The sequence below is a fragment of the Melospiza georgiana genome, chromosome 3 (genome assembly GCF_028018845.1).
Source record: "Melospiza georgiana isolate bMelGeo1 chromosome 3, bMelGeo1.pri, whole genome shotgun sequence".
Lineage (NCBI taxonomy): Eukaryota > Metazoa > Chordata > Aves > Passeriformes > Passerellidae > Melospiza > Melospiza georgiana.
The window spans coordinates 37774030-37794888 of record NC_080432.1 but is presented as its reverse complement, the minus strand read 5'-3'; the positions used below and the strand labels follow the sequence as shown (position 1 = coordinate 37794888).

The window sequence follows — 20859 nt, the reverse complement described above, 5'->3', positions numbered from 1 at the left end:
AAACTGGACAGCAACCAGAGAGCCTGGGCTGCCCTAAAACATTCCACTTCACAGTTTTGTCAAACACAGCCTAGTTTGGGTGTAAATGAAGCTGTCAACATTTGGTATCTGTGCTGTACACGTGATGTTTACAAAACATATTCTTCCCCAGAATTACTTGGAGTCACACTCCAAAGAACCCAATACAGCTGACAGCAAAGTGACAGAGTGTGGGAATGTCAGGAAGAACACAGAGGGGATAGAAAATGACAAAGATTAAGTCCTGTCTGCAGCATTTTTAATGTTAATGGAAGAAACCTTTCTACTTCAACGGGCTCTTGACAGGGCCCAGAGTTCATGAGGAGGAAGTGCTTGTTCCAGGAACAGAAGCAGGAAACATATAGATGCAAAGCTGAGAGTGGGAGGAGGCAGGAGGAGTAGATAAGCAAGGATGCAGAGGAGCATAAGGAGTGGCAGGTGTGACCAGCTCCCTTTTTATCAGTAGGAATCAATATGAGAAAACCAAACATAGTGTGAATTTTAATGTCTGCAAAAATAATGTCATCTTCTATGAATAGTCTCCTTTAAAAATAGAATGTTTTAAATGCTGTTGGGAGATGAATATGGGCACTTTGGTCATTTGGATGAAACCATTACTTTTTTTTTTAGGCTATAGCCTATGGACCAGGAACAACTGAGAAAAGTAAAAAGGATTCAGATATCTGGATATGGCAGCTGGTATGTGGCAATTCACACTTGTTAACTGATGAGTTCATGTTTAAGTTCAGACTGAACAGTAGTAAAGCCTTCTAGCAACAGAAACTGGAATGATTCCCTTCCTTCTCACAGAAAAGATCACCAATAGGCACCACCTTTCAGCTTTCAACTGTAATGAAAAATAACTGTAAAGTGCTGCCAGAATAAAAATAGCCTCTCTTCCCTCCTCATGTATGTTGATGACAGAGATACTGGCATCCATCCTTGTTGGGAATTTTAATGCACACTACCTAGGCTATATCCTGTAAATATATGAGCTCAAGCAATAAAGCAACATCACCTCTTATAGTTCTGCCTTGAAACATTTGCCCTCATCCTGAAGTCAAACTGGAATCATGTAGAATAAGCTAATAAATAAGTCTGAAAACTTGCTTATATTCACTCAGAATTGCAGGTGATCCAGCTGTCCTTCATTCAGCTTGCTTCTAGAATGCATTTGCAACCCAAAGAAAAGCTAATTTTTGCTTACACAAGTCAGGCTAGCTCGGGAGGCAGATATTTCTATTAGTTCCTCTTCTGTTGAAATTCACAGGGACTATCAAATGCTAATTAAAGAAATCATAATCTTGAAGGACATTTGTTTACACTGCAGCTTACATCAGCCTGTGGAATCAAGACCTTGTGGCTGGCAAGAACCTGTCTCCCCTGCCTGACAAGATAATAACCAGTGCATTCCAACATGGAGACACTCAGCAATTTCAGTCAACCCCCTGCCGACTTGTGAATTGCTCCTCAAGACTTAAAAAGCTATGAAGAATCAGAAAAGTAGGAGAGGAGCTTAAACTACTCCAGAAGATTGTCTCTGTAATTTCTGGAGCTGTACCAACTTGTAGGCTGCTAGCTTAGATTGGTGGCAGTGTACCCCAAGAATCAGGCAATGGGTTGCTGCTTTATGATAGTTCATTTTTTATGAACAAAGAAACATATTTTTATTGATGATAATAGTATTAGACAGACAAGATCAACTGAATATTTAGCTAGACCTCATGAAACAGAACAGGTTTGAGGTGTTCTTTCAGTAGGGCTGATTTCTGTACATGCAGCATTTTCTTTCTGCTGGGGACAGGACATGAAAAACTAAAAGCCTTCTTTCCTTTCAGGAGGGCACATCGACTGTTGCCATGGATGGTAAAACCCTGACTCTCTCTGCTGGAGACAGCCTGCTTGTCCGTGCCCAGTCTGTGTGAGTAGAGATGAGCAGGGGCTCAGAGCGTGATCCCCCAGCTTCCAGCCACATAAATTCTGTGTATTCAGTGCACACCGTGTTGGGCATCACTGGGGCAGAAACACAGCATCTGTGAATGCAGGATTTGTAATAGCCTCTGTTATTTCTTGGGGCAAAAGTGTTTTCAGGAGGAAAAGCCAGACATTCATTCTAGCTCACCTCTTATGATAAAGGAAAGGAAAGGAAAGGAAAGGAAAGGAAAGGAAAGGAAAGGAAAGGAAAGGAAAGGAAAGGAAAGGAAAGGAAAGGAAAGGAAAGGAAAGGAAAGGAAAGGAAACGAAAAAGGGGGGAAAAGAAAAAAAAGGGGGGAAAAGAAAAAAAAGGGGGGGAAAAGAAAAAAAAAGGGGGGAAAACGGAAAAAAAAAGGGGGGGAAAAACGGAAGAAAAAAAAAGGGGGAAAAACGGAAGAAAAAAAAGGGGGGGAAACGGAAGAAAAAAAAGGGGGGGAAACGGAAGAAAAAAAAGGGGGGAAAATGGAAGGAAAAAAAAGGGGGGAAAACGGAAGGGAAAAAAGGGGGGGAAAGACCCTGTGTAAAGACATATGGCCTGAAACTACCCACAGGCACTCACAACTCACAGCAGTTGCTAGAAGCATCAGAACAGGCTTAATCAACATCAATGCAGGAAGATTTGGGGTTCAGGCTAAGAACACAGCTCCCTTCCTGGAATAGGATGCATACAGCTGTTTGATAACCTTGACACATGTGATACACTTTAAGGAAAATAGCTTCCAGGATGGAAAGGAACCTATAGAGCATGGCTGAAGCTGATAAAGTGCCTGCTCCTCCTTTTCAGTACCATCCATGTTTCATTTGTTGGTTTGAGTCTGTGATTTCCCTCTATACACATTGCATCATCTCTCTTTAAATTCTTCCAGGTACTGCTGGAAAAGAGCAGAAGATTGTGTTGCTCTCTGCGTCGCTCAGGATCCAAAACGCAAGCAGCCTTACAAATAACTCCTGTGTCACTTGGCTTTCAGGATTACCAAGTTTTAACCTACCTACCTTAATTATATTCTACTCAGAATGCCTGGAAATTTGAATACTCTAACACAATGATTAAGTGGAGTCAAGTGCTGTGCCCAATTAAATTTTTTTCCCCAAGTAGTTTAATGTTTTAGCAAAACATGTAATCAGTATTTTTTTAAGATCTAGTGTTTTGATTTTATCTGAAAGGAAAATGACAACATATCCAAGTAGCAGGATTACTTATATAGTAATACCTGATACTATCTAGATTAAACTAGATTCCTTTGAAAGGCAAGTCTCTGCCACAAGATGTAGAAAAGGAGATGGGACAGATAGTGTTACACTTCTTAGGTAACAGGCTGGATGCTGTGTGCATGCTACACTGAACATAGCCCTGCAATGGGACTAAACAGGAGCACCTGGGTCATGGGTGTGCTCCTGTGCAGCAGAATATTCAAGTCAAATTCACCTTTAGAGGTATGTTAAGGGACAAGAAAGCAGAAAAATTATTATAATCAGTTTCTATTAACAGCTACTTCTTTTTGAACAATGAAGTTTCTGGCAGAAATAATAAATGTCAAATTATATTTTGCTGCTTTTATTCCAAGAACTCTGCAGAAGAGTTTTTGTCTTGGTTTTAGTTAATTGTTCTTCACATTGTCATCAGAAAACAGGTTGCTTAGATACCTGCAGGTATTATAAATTAAATATTTGAGAAAGCAAAAGTTTCTGATTCCTGATTTTTTTTATTTCTAATTAAGTTCAGAAAAATATTTGTTTCATCTATCACCTATAAACCTCATTAAACTGAGATTTCATATGTGTTTTATTGAAGTGTTCATTCATCTCATGAGAAAGACACAGATGCCTTGGCTTTAATCTATAACTTGTATTTAACATCAGCAGCTTTTCTAGCAAAGCATACAGCAGAACTTTCCTTCATCCTCCTGATAACAGGGGCCCTAACTTGCAAAAGTGAACCCAGTCCTTAAGGGTGTTATAGGTGTGAGCTGCCACACACAAAAATGGAACAAGGGATTAATATTTTCTGATTACCATTGGTACTGGTGTGTTTATGTGTCTGCAGAATTGACAGCTTGAGTGAACATCTATGATTGAGGGATCTAGGGCACCAAAGTGTTATATTTTTAGTCCAGCAGTTACAGGGTAATCACAGAAACATTTCACACTGAATGATAAGTGAGTAAAACACAGCAACATGTAGAACAAAATCCAGAATAACCAGCAGCTCTTCATCCACCCAGAGGCACTGAAAAGCATGGAACTTTCAGAATAAAAGTTAAGGTATCTCCAGATTAGATCCCTCACGTGATATCCACTCAAACTATACTTATGATGCCTTTTACAACAACTTGTGCTTGAACACCTAAATTCTGTCCAAGTCACTCAGTAGGTGCCAGACCAGGAGTGCTAAACCAGAGCTCCATCATCCTCAGTTTTGCCACAGCCCATGATCAGAAACCAGGACTTAGTAGGTCATCAATTTATTTCTATTGAGGAGCTCCTGTCTTCTAAGAACTAGGTAAGAAGTGTTAAGGCCTATGAGTATGGAAAAAAATCAGGATCAAAACAGTAGCAGATGATTTATAAAAACAGTGAAACACCAAGTACCAAGAGAAAAGAAATTTGTTTTCTAGATATATTATCTTTTGAGAATTATTTCTGTTGTTTTGGTTTCCAATTTCCTTCCCCTTCCCTCTCTCTCTTTCATTCAATAGTTACTTATGGCCAGAGTACAAATGAGAGCCCAGAGAGTACTTGTCATTTACTCCTTCCAAGGTGCTTAACCACTGTGATTCAACTGTGAAACCTGCAACTTCCCTTTTCCTAGGTTTACAAATAGTTCCAAGGGGCTTCTGGGCATGTAGTGAATAATTTTCAAGTGCTTTGCTCTTCCTCCATAATGTATCTGTTCTAAACTGCCCCAACTATGGTACATTTGTATTTAGACGCATCCATGCTACTCGTCTCAGGAGGAAGTTTGCCTTCTGCAAATGCAAATCTGGTTCCTGGAGCCCTCTTAGCTGCTCTTTCTGTGTATGTGCAGTCAGCTGAGCAGATACTTCAGCATCCAGGTCTGGAGACTCCAGTGCTGGTCTTGCCTCAGAGAAGGACTTCAGGCTAAAGTCAGTGGCAAAGTTAGGCATGTTGTTTGCAGAGTACCCTAATGCACCGCTTTAGGGTGCTTGTTCATGCTTGTCCATGAAACACACCTGGCAAAACCATGTCCTACAGAATCACTGAGGTTCAAGAAGGCCTCCAAGACTGTCAGATCCAACCTTTGATGGAAAACCAGCTTGTCAGCTGGAACTCAGTACCACATCCAGTCATTTCTTGAACACCCCTAGGTGCGGGGGACGAGACAGGTATAAGTCCAATTGTGTCAGGAACCCAGGTCTTAAAAAGGAACCCACTAGGCCGCGGCAAAATATCCAAATATGGATAACATTGTAACCAGACCAGTGAAGAGACTTTTGCTTTTATTTCCAGCACATCAGTCTCAAAATACAAAATGGAGACATGACAGCTCACTGATCCACACCAAAAAATGTCTCTTCCAGCAGGGCTCATACAGCAATACATAAAATCATCTCAGACTAGAATTCAGCCAATCAGACACAGAAAACACATATTGACAAGCATTCTATCCAATCTTATAAAGCATACGTAATCGTAGCTGAAACAAAGACTAGTTGATAAGAGACAAAGAACAGAGTTCTATTCATGCTAACCTTCTAAAGATATACATTAAATAACCTTGTTGCCATCCTAAAGCCAATTCCACAGAGACCTATTGTGGTTTGTCACGTCTACTACTTGGGAAACTTTTCTGCAATGCTAACAAAATTCCAATCTAAGGCCTACATACTTCTTTTAACCATTTCTTAAAAATCCTCTAACCTTATGGATTCCAACATTTCCCCCTCTCTGTTTGACCCAGAAGCTTTCATTTTCTTGTCTCTTGCTACTTGCGTTTCATAGCTCTATTGCAAAATTTCTGCTTATTATCTGTTGAAGACCTATTTTCAATAAACTGAAGCATTGCTATATTATGGCACAGCAACTTAATGCTGTGAAGACCCAATCCCTGAAAGAGAGATATGAATCACGTTTGGCAACAGTCACAAGTTATCGTTCGAAAAACTCTGGTCGATTCCAAGGCCTTAATTCAAAACCTTCATTCATGCCAATACCTTCATCTACTGCTTTCGTGAGATTTCATACACTCTCTGTGCTTCTACTTCCTAATTCTCCTGCTTGAATGACAAAAAATTCTCGGACTGTTTTGTTCATCATTCACCGAACACAACAGAGTATACAAGGTACCACTATCAATATCAGTATTAGAACACCTAATACGTAAAGACCTATCTTGCAAAGTTGCCTTAGCCAAATTGCAAAACTCCAATTTTGAAACAAATCATCCAACCAGGAACCTCCATCTTCTTTAATTTGGGCTGTCAGATCCTTCAATTTTTGAATGCTTTTGTGAATGGATTCAGAATGATCAGACAAATTCCTATAACACAATCCTTCAAATTCCTCACAACCATGTCCTTGTGCCAGTAAAAGAAAATCAATGGCTGCTCTGTTTTGGAGAGTAGCATGTCTAATACTATCAACATTGGTCAACATATCACTGATTGCGGAGGATGTGGCATTAGCTTCTTTGCTCAGCCAACATCCAACTCGATCTAATTGTCTCAATGCCACAGCTGAAGCCAATTGGGGTAAAAATATACCTGCTGAAACCCTTCTGGCGGCATTCCAAGGCATAAAATCACTCTGACAGTTCTCATCATAATGAGGAACAGCTCTTGTTTTCCTTTGTTTCTTTTTCATCACTGCTTTGGCAGTGCGGGTAATTATAGTGAGCATACCAATGCTACAAGGGCCACCTTCGAGGTGGGCTGGAATGCCTTGCCAACCTCTGTCTCTGCAAATGATCCAATACCCTTTTGGCAATTGCTGTGGATATTGGTCAGTCTCAGGAAGCACATCCCAACTGTTTGAAACATTACACCAAAAACTCAAATTGTTATATGCAAAATAATGAGGAGTAACACTGAACTTTGGGGGATCACCTTTTCACCAGACACGAGTCATGAAAGTAAAAGAAAAATCCATGGTCAAAGAACCAATGATTTCCAATTCTTGAGGTTCAGATGCTGCCCTGAGAAGTTTTTTGGACCAAATGTTCCAATTGAAGGAAGGGCTGTTTCCATTGTCAATTCCACCTGGTTTACCATTAGATTGTTTTTTGACCAAAGGCAACTCTTTCACTGGCAGACCAACCAGACAGGTTGAAAAAGGCTTGTCTGGTTCCAAATTAGACAGACATATAGTATCCGATCCGGCAGCCTTGGCTAAGGTCACCCAAACATTCGTTTTCGGTTGATCCACAGGCAAATCTGCATGACAAAAAACAATTAAAATCAAACAAAACAAGTATACCATTTGAATTTGCCCCATCTCTTTCAGGAACTAAGTTTTGGCAGAATTCTTTCTAAACAAAAACAATAACCTAAGTTTTCAGCCAAAAATTAGCTTTGTTAAACAACCATTCAGCATTCAACTAGCATACTCATAAATAACATTGGCACAAAATCAGAGTTCATAGGTTCCACCAATGCACAAAGAACATCAGGCACAAGAGGCGTCTGGCGAGACCTGGGATCCTTTGATTCGGTCCACGTCTGCGTACTTGCTTCCTCGGTTCTGGGCTCGACAACAGGTTCTGAAGTGTGATATGGTTTGACGTTTTTGGCAGGAACCCATTTAATTCCAGCACCCGTGAAGACAAAAGCATACCCTTTCCCCAAATTATTAATCAAAACGGACCTTCACTTGAACTGTTTAGAAAATTAAAAACGTACAGAGCCTTGCTCAGTCTCATCTGTGGGGTGATCTCCGTTCCCCCTCTCTGTTGATCTAATATGCGTTTTAGAGTTTGATGTGTTCTTTCAATGATTGCTTGGCTTGTGGGAGAGTGGGGAATACCAAAAATGTATTGAACACCCCATTCATTTAAAAATGTGGCCAATTTTTGAGATATATATGCGGGACCATTGTCAGTTTTTACTTCTTGGTGTATACCCAATGAGGCAAAAGCTTGCAGGAAATGATGACAGGCATGGCTGCCAGTTTCACCTGTGTGAAGGGAAGCAAAAACTGCACCAGAGAACGTGTCTGTGGAAACATGAATACCCTAATGTGAGAAAGGAAGCATGGATTAGTTATATATTGCAAAGTTGTAAAAAGATAGGAAAGCCAATGATGTAAAGTTTCATTACTAATATCCTTTAAAATTGAACCTTCTATTCATTAAATTAAATTAAAAGATTGAGGAAAAAGCTGAAAAACTCGAACCACAGTCAGAGTCCAGTGATGAGGTTGTCTTCTTTGAAGAGTTGATGTCTCAGTCTTGAATCTTTGTTGCATCCTTGGAATTTAGTTGTAGAAATGTCAAGTCCAGCACTTTTGGATTTCAGTCCCAACACCATCACAGGTTTGCTGCATCTCTGTCTGCGTTGAGGCTGTGATGAGCAGATCATCCATGTAGTAGCAGAATCTTGAATCCTGGAAAATTCTGTGAACTGAGGACAAAACTTGTACAACAAGATATTAGCAATTCATATATATCACATCCTATGACAGGTAAAAAGTCACTTTGATTGAAATCTTTACACATGACAATCCTTTTGTGACATGACCAGCCCAGTGGGAATATTCACCCATTGCCAGTGTGTACCACAAGTTGTGTCCGAGCGCAGTGGAACGCACTGTTTCTGAAGTTTAACGACAGTGGGTTGCCATTGATATCAAGTAGTGAATGACAGAATTTAGCAAGATGCCTTCCTTTTCGGCATTGAGGGCAAATAGAAATTTGATTTGATGTCCCACGACAATCCTTTTTAAGGTGCCCTAGTTTACCACAACCAAAGCAGACAGGCTTTTTATTAGAGTCTACTTGTACAGCATTAACAGAATTTTCCCAACATTTTTCTTATTTTTCTAAAAGCTTTTCAATTTTATCCATTTGTTGTGTCAAATTATGTTCCAGTGTTTTTTCCAAAGCATTGACCTGTGAATTTGCAGCATTTTGTGAGCCCATAAGTCTACCGCAAGCTGTTAGCATCTGTGTAGTTGTTGGAGGCTGATCAGGCAAAGCTAAAATAATTTTTCTACATTCATTATTAGCATTTACAGAAGCAAGATTTTGAATGATATAAGAGCGGGCTTGTTCATCTGGACATTGCCTTTCAACTGCTTGAGTTAATCTATCCAAAAAAGAACCATAAGATTCAGTTTCACCTTGTTTGATCAGTGGATAAGAATTCAAATGAGAGCCAGGGGGCTCAAGTGAAAGCAAGGCCTTTCTAGCAGCATCTTTAATGTCTGTTAACACAGGCCGAGGCAGTTCAGCTGCTTGATTTTCAGGCCTATTGTAAGGTGAATCACCAGCTAATTGAGCAACATCTAGATTAGCATAATCAGTATTTGCATATCCTTCAACCAACTTGTTAAGTAGTTTTTTTCCATTGTAATTCCCACAGTAGGTACTGTGAATTGGTTAAGATCAGAGAGGCCACATTCCTGCAATCAGCAGGAACTAAGTCATAAGAGTTAAAAGTATTTTTCAACACATTATTAAAATAGAGAGAAGAAAATCCACTTTCTTTCAAAGCCTGTCACAAATCCTTTATATCATGATGATCAAATCTTTCATATTTTGGATTTCTATCATTTCTTCCATATTTTACTGGTAAAGCAAGATATTGTTCCTTTAAATCAGAATCTTTTTCCAGTTTCTGATTAATGTATGACCATTCAGGTAAATTTAATGGAAAATCAAAATTCTCACTTCGATCAATGACAGGTTGACCTTTACTTCTAACCAATATATTTTCTGATTCTGAGAAATCACTAAATCCAAACCTTCCAGGCACTCTGCCCAAATCCAAATTCCTGACAGGGACACTTTTTCATTCCCATCTTTTACACATTTTGTCCCAGTGAAGAGACTTTTGCTTTTATTTCCAGCACATCAGTCTCAAAATACAAAATGGAGACATGACAGCTCACTGATCCACATCAAAAAATGTCTCTTGCAGCAGGGCTCATACAGCAATACGTAAAATCATCTCAGACTAGAATTCAGCCAATCAGACACAGAAAACACGTATTGACAAGCATTCTATCCAATCTTATAAAGCATATGTAATCTTAGCTAAAACAAAGACTAGTTGATAAGAGACAAAGAACAGAGTTCTATTCATGCTAACCTTCTAAAGATATACATGAAATAACCTTGTTGCCATCCTAAAGCCAATTCCACAGAAACCTATTGTGGTTTGTCACATCTACTGCTTGGGAAACTTTTCTGCTTGCATGGGAAACTTTTCTGCAATGCTAACAAAACTCCAATCTAAGACCTACATACTTCTTTTAACCATTTCTTAAAAATCCTCTAACCTTATGGATTCCAACACTAGGAATGGTGACTCCACCACCTCGCTCAACAGTCCATTCCAATGTTTAACAAAGCTTTCTGTGAAGAAATTATTCCTTATGTCCAACCTGATTCTCCCCTAGAACACCCTGAGACTTTTCCTCTCATATTGTTTGCCTGGGAGAAGAGGCCCACCCTCACCTCACTAGACCCTACTTTTAGGTGATGGTGGAGCACAATAAGGTCTCCCTTGTGTGGTGGTGTGAGGTCCCCAGGATGAGGTGAGAGACGAGAATTTGACTCCATGTTCTCAGAAGGCTGATATAGTATTTTATGATATTATATTAAAAGAAATTATATACTAAAACTATACTAAAGAAAGAGAAAGGATCCATCAGAAGGCTAGAAAAGAATGAATTATAAAAACCTGTGACTGACTCAGTCTAACATAGCTGGCTGTGATTGGCCAATAATTAAAAACAATTCACATGTTTGGATGAACAATCTCCAGAACACATTCCAGAGGAGCAAAACATGGAGAAGCTGAGGCTTCTCATCTTCTCAGGAGAAGAAATCCTGGCAAAGGGATTTTTCAGAAAATATCATGGTGACACCCTGGTCTTTTCTCCAGGCTAAACATCCCCAGGCACTCCTCATGTGCCTTAGACAAGACACACTTCATATGATTTACACACACATGACTACCTTTCTTTACAGCTCTTTTTATACCTGGTACACCTGCACCCTGGTTTGGATGCTCACTTTCTATCTAAATCAGACAGATATTGGGACACCTGATACTTAGCAAACTTGGTACATTTTGACAGGATTGTGCTAACCTTATTAGCTCAGTATTGCACAGACAGACCATCTGCTGTTTGATGCTTCTGCAAGACTCAAAAGTAAAACCTTTATACAAATAAATATTCTAAGCAGTATTAAAATAAAATCTACACAGATACAAGGCTATACCTGCACCATTTTTGATAAATTATTAAACACATCCAGCATTGTCCAGAATCACAAGCTTGAGGTGATTTGAAAGCTTAGAGATACACACAATGAAGTTTGAATCCACCTAGAAGCATCCACTGTTATTCCAAGGCAGAATCTCACCTATCCTAGAGGTCAGCAGGAGTTTTCCTTTCACTTCATATGGGAAAAAGTGATGCAGCCTTACCCTGCCAGCTATTGATTAAAGCAGCAAGGCTTTCCCTGGGCTTTTTCAGTGCCTTCAGAATGTTTAACCCCAAAGGAGACCACAGGTAAACCTTTTAAAGGGAAAGCTAAACCACTTGTTTTTAGCTATAGATGTATTTTGATTTATATTTATAGCATTTAAATCAAATAAAGAGTGATATAAGCATTATTACAGTACTTCATATTGAGCAAGGAACTTACAGTCAGTCTTGCATTCAAATTAGCAATATAGATTAAAATATTTGAAGTAATTAATGTTTCCTATTACTCCTAGGCTAGGCAGGCTTGATCTCATAGGGTACATAGGTTCTTATTTTGAGCTATGCTAACTTACATGAATGATGGAAATAAATTGGTATGTCTCACTTCATTCCTCCTAACTATGGTCTCATATTCCAACACTTAAAAATAGTTGATTAGCAAGGTTACATGATTAATGATATGTGATTACCATCATCACCCATTCATAATAAATAGTAATGTTTGAAGTAACTTAAAAATTAAAGAATCCTGGTACAGCAAATAAAGCTTCAGCCTTCACCTGCCCTTTCTTGAAAAAAAACCTACAAAAAGCAAGTTCATGAAAAATATGTATGTTTATGGTTATGAGAGAACTAGAAGAGAGTTAGCCACACAGATCATGTAGTAAACATATCCGAGATCAACAGAAGAGCATAAGATTGTCCAATTAAAAAACTCAAAACCAAAAAAACCCACAGAAAAGTTAAGACATGATAATGATTCAATGCTATCTACATTTGAGCTTGCAATAGATAAACTGACAGCTTGTAAAAGTCAATAGAGGAACTCTGCTTCCTCTGTGCTTGCTCTACTTTTAGATGTTGCTTGTTTATTTGAGGCAGTGAACCCTACGAGGCATAAAACTGACGAGGTGGATCAGGAAACTGGTAAAAGCAGGACTGTTGTAATAAAGTTTTTCCTCAGACCCACACAGTATTTACTTACACCTGCAAATCAATCTCATCTTACTACATGAAGATAACAAATGCTTTCATTCTGTTGTTAAAAACATTAATTGTACTGATTTCAGTTCACCAGTCACATCTAATAGAACAGATGCAGAGAAAGCAATCCTCCAACCATCATTGCATATAAGTAAAGGAAAAAAATACTTAAGCTATTTTAAAAATTCCTACATAACCACCTTGTTTGTTCATATTGGAGACATTTTAAGGCTTTGGAGTGTTTTTATTTAGTTTCTTTTCAGTTAACGAGCCAGATGCACCTGAATGAACACTTCAGACTCATGAAGGTCATCACCTCCTGGTGTGTTTCTTTTTCAATACACAAGTATTGTAGAGCTACTCTTCAGTATCAAAGGATGCAGAATAACACCTGATTGGACCCACAGTAAAACTGTTGATTTTTAAAGTAATAATGAAGGAGAAAAATTTAATATCCACCTCTCAGCTCAAAGTACCTGATCTACAGGTCCTAGCACTGTCTGGTACAGAAAGATCTATGCTGGATCAAATAAAAAATATTTTCAGTCATTGTCCAAAAATAAGTGAATAAAAACTCTTCCTTGAAATGTTACTGGAATTTTGATGGAAGCTTGACATCTAGAGTGATGTTTACACACACAGAGTCAGACAGTTTGTATTCCAAAAATAAGCCCTTGAATTGTGACATCTTTAGGGAAATCATCTCCCTTTTTTGAGATCTGCAAATGATTAACCAATTCTTTCTAAATCATTGCTGCTCCAGGTTAAATATATCTCCAGGATCTCTGGCCTGCTAATTCAGTGGGAATTGCATGAGGACCACATACTCAAAGATTAGAATACTGCTTTGTGTTTTTACAGTTGTTAAATAGGTACATGTACATGGCTAAATATAGTGCTAAATAAAAAATTCTGTTCATGGTTTTGGAGATAAATTACACTGAAATTGAAGCAAAACTGTTCGGGTTCTAAAAACACTTCATTATACAATCTCATAAGCTCCAGAGAAAGAAGTCATGACTATGACAAAGTAAACTAAGGATAAGCACTTTTGAAAATTCAGTGAGGAATTTGGGTACATCTTTAGTACAGCAGAGAAAAATAGGACTTTTGAAGTGCTATACAACTACAGCAAAAATATAATTTTATCACGTTTTAATGCTTCTCCTCTTGAAGAAAAAAAATCCTAGCGTGCTTAGAATGCAAAACCAAAGCACACATCCAAAGATGATGGAGTTTGTAAAGGTTCTGCTTTACAAACCCTCAGCACAGGCAAACTTTTCTAGACAATGAGTTGCCCATACATTCAAACCATGCACTTGATAGTTTGAAGATAAATTTGACAATCCAATCGTGTAAAGCAACTAAACACATGCCAATTTGTAGAACTGAAGCATGAAAGTTTCAGTATGCAAGTCCCAAATGCCACAGGGGTTTGACATGGAAATGCAGCCATTGCACCTTAGCTAGCTTTTTGTTAACTGTCTCTTCCTCCAAGGAGACCCCAGGGCGGAATTCTGGATTCCATGCAGAAAGGAAACTTGGGCACCTTCAAATGGCTCCACATTGACCGCTGGGGTGAGCAGAGAACTGCCCTGACAAGGCAGCTGTCCACAGCTGAACCACAAGGAAATTCCTGGGGGGTTATTTTTATGTCACTCTGACACACTCTGCTCTCAGGGTGCTCCAAAAGCCACCTTCACTGAGGACACACAGGGCTCTTTTTCCAAGAACCAAGCAAAGCTCATCCTCTTCATGCAGATCGCTGCTGGAGATCTTTAACCTTGTTGACCCAAAAGAACATTTCCACCAGCAGCAGAAGCCCCAGGAACAACTCCCACTTCTGTACAGGAGGAGGAAGAAGTCAAACCAAATCTTTGCTGTCCTGCAGGACCACCCCAGTCACGGTGTCTGCTGTTAGAGGCATTTCCATCCCCACCTGATGCAGCTCCACTGAGCCATGCAGGAAGCACCACAGCATTGCTGGTGAGCCAGGAGATAATTCCTACTCCCCAAATGCAGTTACAGATGATATTACTCTATATAACAGAAATACTGACAGAAAGAACATATCATTATAAAGCCATTGCTCTAGCAGCAGTTATTTGCCTGAACACATTTGTGACCTGAGCTGTCTACAGCATCTTGACATACATTACAAAAAGAATGTGTACACCACGTTTTGCCTAGAGAAAAAATCATCACCAAATTGTTGAAACACAAATACATCAGCTTTACTTATGATAACCTGAGAAAAATTCTAACAGCTCCTAATTGTTTCCTGATACTGGTGACTAACAAGCCACATGACTCAGACCTCGTGTGCTTTAATATTGAGTGGCAAATCAGCATTCAATGGGCAGATCCACTCATCAGACAAGGGCTCATTGTTCTCTCCAAAAGGAAAATGGCAAATACTGAATGAAACCAAGTAAAATCTTCTCAAAAAAGGATAAGACTTCGTATTTATCTACCAAAATGTACTAGTTCAGCTTATTTTTAAATGAAGATAGAAAAATGTATTTGAGCACTGGAATGAGATTGCCATATGCCATCAGAATTCGAGTTTAAAATGAAAATGAACCAACTCTGGCTTCTGTTTCCAATATGGATGACAATGTTCAGCTGTCTAAAGCCATTTCTTCCATTTTTTGGATATAAAAGAGGCAATTTACACCCAGTTCTTCACTGAAAGCAATTTGTCACTACTTCCATCTTTGCCATTATAGATGCAGCTGCCCTGATTTATGCCAGTGTGTTAACAGAATCAGGCAGCTACACTACAATAATGCAAATGTTGCCTTGCTGTGTACTGCATTGCCCTAAATGCCATTGCATAGCTGCATAATTTACATACTGCATATGCACACACATTATACACAAACACACACACACACATATATATATCTGTCTTCTGAGTATTTTTATGTCCTAATTAGTTGTATCTTGCCTATACTGGTGAGGTTTGTGCCAAGCATGCCGCGTGTGCTTGGAGGTTTGTAACACAACTAGCCCATTACTGGCAGTCAGAGAGAGCGATACTAAAGGTCATTTTTGTTTATGTCAGACACAGGATGTTTCAGAAGCTTTTATGAAGCAGCTACATCTGTGCTCTCTGTGGGTTGGATCCACTCCATACATACTGCTGGAGGACAGAAAAAGCAGATCAGATGAGAGGGAAGCGCTATCCTGGGCTTCAATGGGAGCCAATCCCACTAAATGCTACACAAATCCCAGGCTCTTCACAGCATCCCAGGCAGTGGGGCTGTGCAGCTCACAGATGTTCTTCATGGAGGGACAAAGGCTGCTCTTTATTATCAGTTTTAATCTAATAGAAAGGGTTCATGGCTTTTATTTCCTCTATAGCAAAATTAACTCTACTTGCAAAGCTTCCTCCCCCTCAGAGGGAAATAAGATGTAGGCTCAGAAGCCCAAATCCGCAATGATATTTAAGTGCCTGAGGAACTGTGCCAGAGTGTCTGGCAGGGGAAGCTAAACAGACTCAATTTTAAAAGAGAACATAGTGAATGGAGAGACAGACTGAAAGCTCAGGAGAATGAAGTGCTCCTTTAATCTACTATGGGGGGAGCTGTTCTGTGGCAAAGCCAACTTCATCTCAGCTCTTGCTCAGCTGTGTGCTTTAACCCACCATGAGTGCCATGTCCACATGTATTTGAGACTCACTTTTGCTGCAGCTGGCACCAAACTAGTCACAGATGCTGCTTCCAGGGCATCAGCACCAGTGTGATGGGAACTGGACAGATAAATACAGCTTGTGTTGAACACATGAACAGTTGTCTACAAGTTCCTTGTCCTGCAGGACTGATAAAAATATTCTCTGTGAAAGGTACTAATATTCACCTTGCTTAAAAACAGGGCAAAAAAGCAGTAGAAAAAGTAGAAAACATTTCTTAAAACCCATGTTACTAATGATACTCTACAGCCTGTGAATTTTGTCATTAAAATGTTATTTTCCATTTTTATATCTTAACATTTTACAGTGAACCCATTTTATTAATTTCCTTATATGTCAATACCAGGACAAATTTTATTCTCAGCAGTACTTGGGTAAATATGTAGCTGATGGAATTACCCTGATCTCACAGCACTGCAACAGAGGACACTTTGGCTCTCTGTGTGCACAGGAATTCTGGCTAAAGAGTGACACAATGGTGGGACTGCATCAGCACATGAAGGTTGCTTAACACACAGTACACCCCGATATGACACTGCTAACCTGCAGGTCATAACCTCACTGTAATCATGTGTCTTATTCATGATAATAAAACAAACTTTTGGGGCTTTAAATACCCTTATTACAGCCAAGTTAGTCTTTACAGAAACGTTAAAACCCCAGAAATTATTGGCCACATTCTAATACAAAGGAACAGTTTTCCAATGTTGATTTTCAACATTGAGATACATGGAAAATGTTGATGTTCAACATTGAGATACATGGAAAAGACAGCAATGGAAAACCATGAGAACATCTCAAAAAAAAAAAAATAAAGACTCCGTGAACAAACTTCTTTTTCATTCAATTATTTTATAATTCAACTAAAAATTAGCTTGTTAGTCATCAAAAAGCCAAAAAAACACAAAACACAAAAGTTATTGGTTCATATTTTCTGTTCTTTCACCCTGTTCTCACAGAGATCACCCCTTCTTAAGGAAGACTCTACAGCAGAGAAAAGGAAAGCATTCAAATGCCAGGAATATCTCCTATATTTGTATTCCTAAAAGCCTTATATACAGAAGTCTTCGTACTAAAAATAAAAAAAAAAAAATCTGAAAATCTTTAGCAGGACTAGAGCTGAAAAGAGATTTCTTCAATTCACTGTATTGCTTTCTCAAATAACAGAAAAGCACTATTAGAATCTTACATTGATTTATCTGATTTGAAGTGAGGTTAGGAAACATATGCTAGAACAAACAAGTATCAGTCCTTGTGCCTGTGCTTTGAAGACACACAAACCCCTTTCACTCCAGTCTCTGATGTGTTTACGGAAACAAAAGACATAATTTATCTGCCATAAGGTGTTCACTGAAGGGGTTCACGCTGTGAGGATTTCCATGGCAACTACTTAAAGAGACATAAGTGCTCATTTTTGAAACTGAAAGCCCAGGGACATGATTAGCTACAGTAATAATAACACATAAACCACCTGAACAGAGATCTTTTGTTCAGGGCCAAGTAACTTCTCTGTTCCTGTGTGAGAATTGCTTTCCTAAATTAACCAAAAACAAAAACACCAAACCAAAACATGCCTAAAGAAAATAGTTATGTTTTCTCTCAAAATTTTTACAAGAAACAAGAATGCACTTACATGTGCACACAAAGCTGAAATAATTACTTCCCTAAATTATATAACGTACGATACATTAGGAAGTCCATAAAAAGTGTTCATGAGGGTTATACAGTGTCCCCCCAAAGAGACACAAAACCAGATTTTGCAGAACTTTTCCAAATCTATTGAGATTCATTTGCAAAGAAATTCCAAAGAGATGACAAGCACTTGACAGTCACTAAAAGATGTAAAAGAACTCACCAGTATAATAAAGCTGCAACAACAAATTGAAGCTTTGGTGCAATAGAGCAGAAAAAAAGGAGAACCTAAATTAACAAGCTTCAAAGAGAAGAAGAAAAATAAGCAAGCAACACCTACCTTTAGCAGAGAACTGGAGCAGCCTGTATACCTGTTTCCCTGCCCTCCAGGTGTAGTCTTGATTTTATCAGGCACAAATCAGGGACAGGAATTAAGCACCTGCATCCAATCCCAACCTGCAGACCCATTAGAGATCACAACCAGAAAGCACAAATGCAATCCGAGTTTAATTTATAATGGGATGGCGCTAATAGGGAACAAGTCCTAAAACCACTTGGTCCCAACTAAGTCTTCTCAGCTGTGGTCTTTCTGATGATTGCTTGATCCAGCTGAATGTATACATCTCACAGAGATGATGGTAGATACTTTTATTCATCACTTAAGGCCATAACTGAAAAGCTCTCCTTCTTCAGTACAGTGAAGTTGACATAAAGCACTAAAGACAGCTTGAAAACTACATTTTATATGTTCATCTGAAGCAGAGGATTTTATATCAGCTCAAGTAAAACTCCACAGAACACCGTGGATATTCTCTTTAATTCTCATTTATTTCAGATCTCCATTAAAACTGCATAACATTAATTTGTCAGGAAAGTTTAATAGTCTCCTGTTGGATGTTTTGTCCATTAAGTTGATATTAATGTCACTTTGTGCAAGGCCTGAACAGATGTCATTTTTTTCCTATAAGGGCTATTATTCCAAGATATGCTCACAGTGCCAGTTTCTTACAATAAAAATGCCTGGGAATAAATGTTCCCTGAGATACAGCATTTCATCATTTTATCTTCTGACTGGTGAAACAATGACAAAATTGTATTGTTCATTTTAGAGGACATTTGAGGACTCATTCATGAAAGACACAATAGTAGTGGAGAGATGTATCAAGGAAGAGCAGTGAGTCAGACTCAGCAGCTACATCAGCTGGAAGAAGCCACTTAGAACCAGGCTCCACATGAACTCCCCTTACAATTCTACTCTGCCTAGTTTTAGCACTGAAAAATTCTTTAACTCTTACTCTCCTGGGCTAAAGGCAGATGGCAAGATTAAAAGGGACCTGAACTAAACTGTCTTGGGATTACACCAATAGGCAGCAAAACCTTTGCTAGGGGTGCCCTCCACATGGGACGAAGTAAAGGATGAGCTAAGCTAGAGGAGAACAAAAGCAGATTTAATGCACAAATTCCTATACCCAGTGACCAGCCAGTGTCCTGCAAGCAGGGACTGGGCATGAAAACAACTCCACGGCCAGAGTTGAGTGGGGAGTGGATATTTATTCTCACTGTCCCCTTCATCTGTCACTGCTGTTATAAAGAAGCTTGACTAGGCCAATATTCAAGCAGCAATCAATTTATTAATTAATATGGTAAAGTATGAGCAATACAGCGCTGGGTACAGTGGGGGAAGTTTTCCCTCCAACTGCACACCGATAGTTGGGGCTTACGGGTATTTACAGGGGCACTCATCAGCTTTCTCAGCAGTTTCTATTCCCAATTTTTACGTCACAATTCTATACACTATTTTCTCAGGATGTATATCCCAAAAGGAGTATCCCAGGTGGTGGTGGTCCGGTTTCCGAAAGAAGGAAGGAGTATTTCATCTGGTGAAGTCCAGTTTCCGGATGTGGGTGCACCTTTTGATTGCAAGGACTATAAATCTCATAACAGTGATGTCCAGCTTCCCTAGGTCGAACCTATTAGTCCTTGAGTTGATGTCCATCTTCCTTTCTCAAGCTGCATGTTTCCTTTTTATATATTCTAAAGCTATAGTTTCAAAAGATCCTTACTACAAGCAATATTCTAAAATTATACTTCAAAAGGTTATTATTGCAAAACTCTTTAAGGCTTACAAGCAGAAAGTTCCTGTCAAACAGCAACATCCTTAAAGCTTTAATTCAAATGTTCCTAAATCAACTTAAGACGTATAAAGGTTAATTGAAACAAAGGATAGGTTCAAAGGCCTTCTTCCATGCTTTCTTTTTCTCAGTTATTAGAATTCATCTTTATAACTGTCCCATGGTCGGTTTCCACACATCTCACAATCACAAATACACACATTGCCTGTATGTACCTGACATGAAACACAGCTTTGTGTTTCACACTGCCTCTCAGCCTGGGCAGTGCAGAATGGCACATTCTCCTTGTCTTTGTTCCAGCTGAGTTCAATGGGGGCTTTTCCTGAGCAGGGGTGAAAATACTGAGTTCCTTAAAATGTTCTGTGCAGGGCTTTTTACCACAGTCACTGCCACGTGGCACATGGATAGGACATAACGGGGTCCCTTGTGGCTTGGAGAGACAGTGCTACTGCTGCATCCTCAGAGGAGTTTTTCTTTAGGATTCCCTGTTCTCTGAGTAAAATCTAACCCTCTCTCTTCTTGGGCTTATGCTGGTGCTGGAGACCAGGAGGGAAAAGCTGCACAGAAGGCAAATCCCACTATACTTGAGTCATCAGTAAAGCAAATACTTTAAGCAAATAATGTAAGCAAATAATGTAAGGCTCCCATGATCAGGAAGGCACTGAAAAAACTTGGATTGTCACAATCTATTTCTCTGAGGCTTGTAGGCTAAACAACAAGCTAGAGAAAGGGAGCTGCACAAAAAGCAGGGAAAGGCATCTGACAAAAGCCTCATTAGCCTTCCATTTCCTTCACCCACAGCATGTGTTTGTT

The 20859-nt window shown here is 39.2% G+C and overlaps 1 protein-coding gene across 1 annotated transcript in view; it reads left to right on the top strand.

Moving 5' to 3' along the window:
• The window catches only part of HAAO (3-hydroxyanthranilate 3,4-dioxygenase), a 33742-nt gene extending 30068 nt beyond the window's left edge, over positions 1 to 3674 (top strand). Inside the window, exons 8-10 of the mRNA XM_058020838.1 lie at positions 649 to 717; positions 1857 to 1939; positions 2859 to 3674. Of these exons, the coding sequence (XP_057876821.1) occupies positions 649 to 717; positions 1857 to 1939; positions 2859 to 2937 (231 nt within the window). The 3' untranslated portion in view covers positions 2938 to 3674. The remainder of the gene's footprint in view (positions 1 to 648; positions 718 to 1856; positions 1940 to 2858) is intronic.
• Positions 3675 to 20859: the final 17185 nt, after the last annotated feature.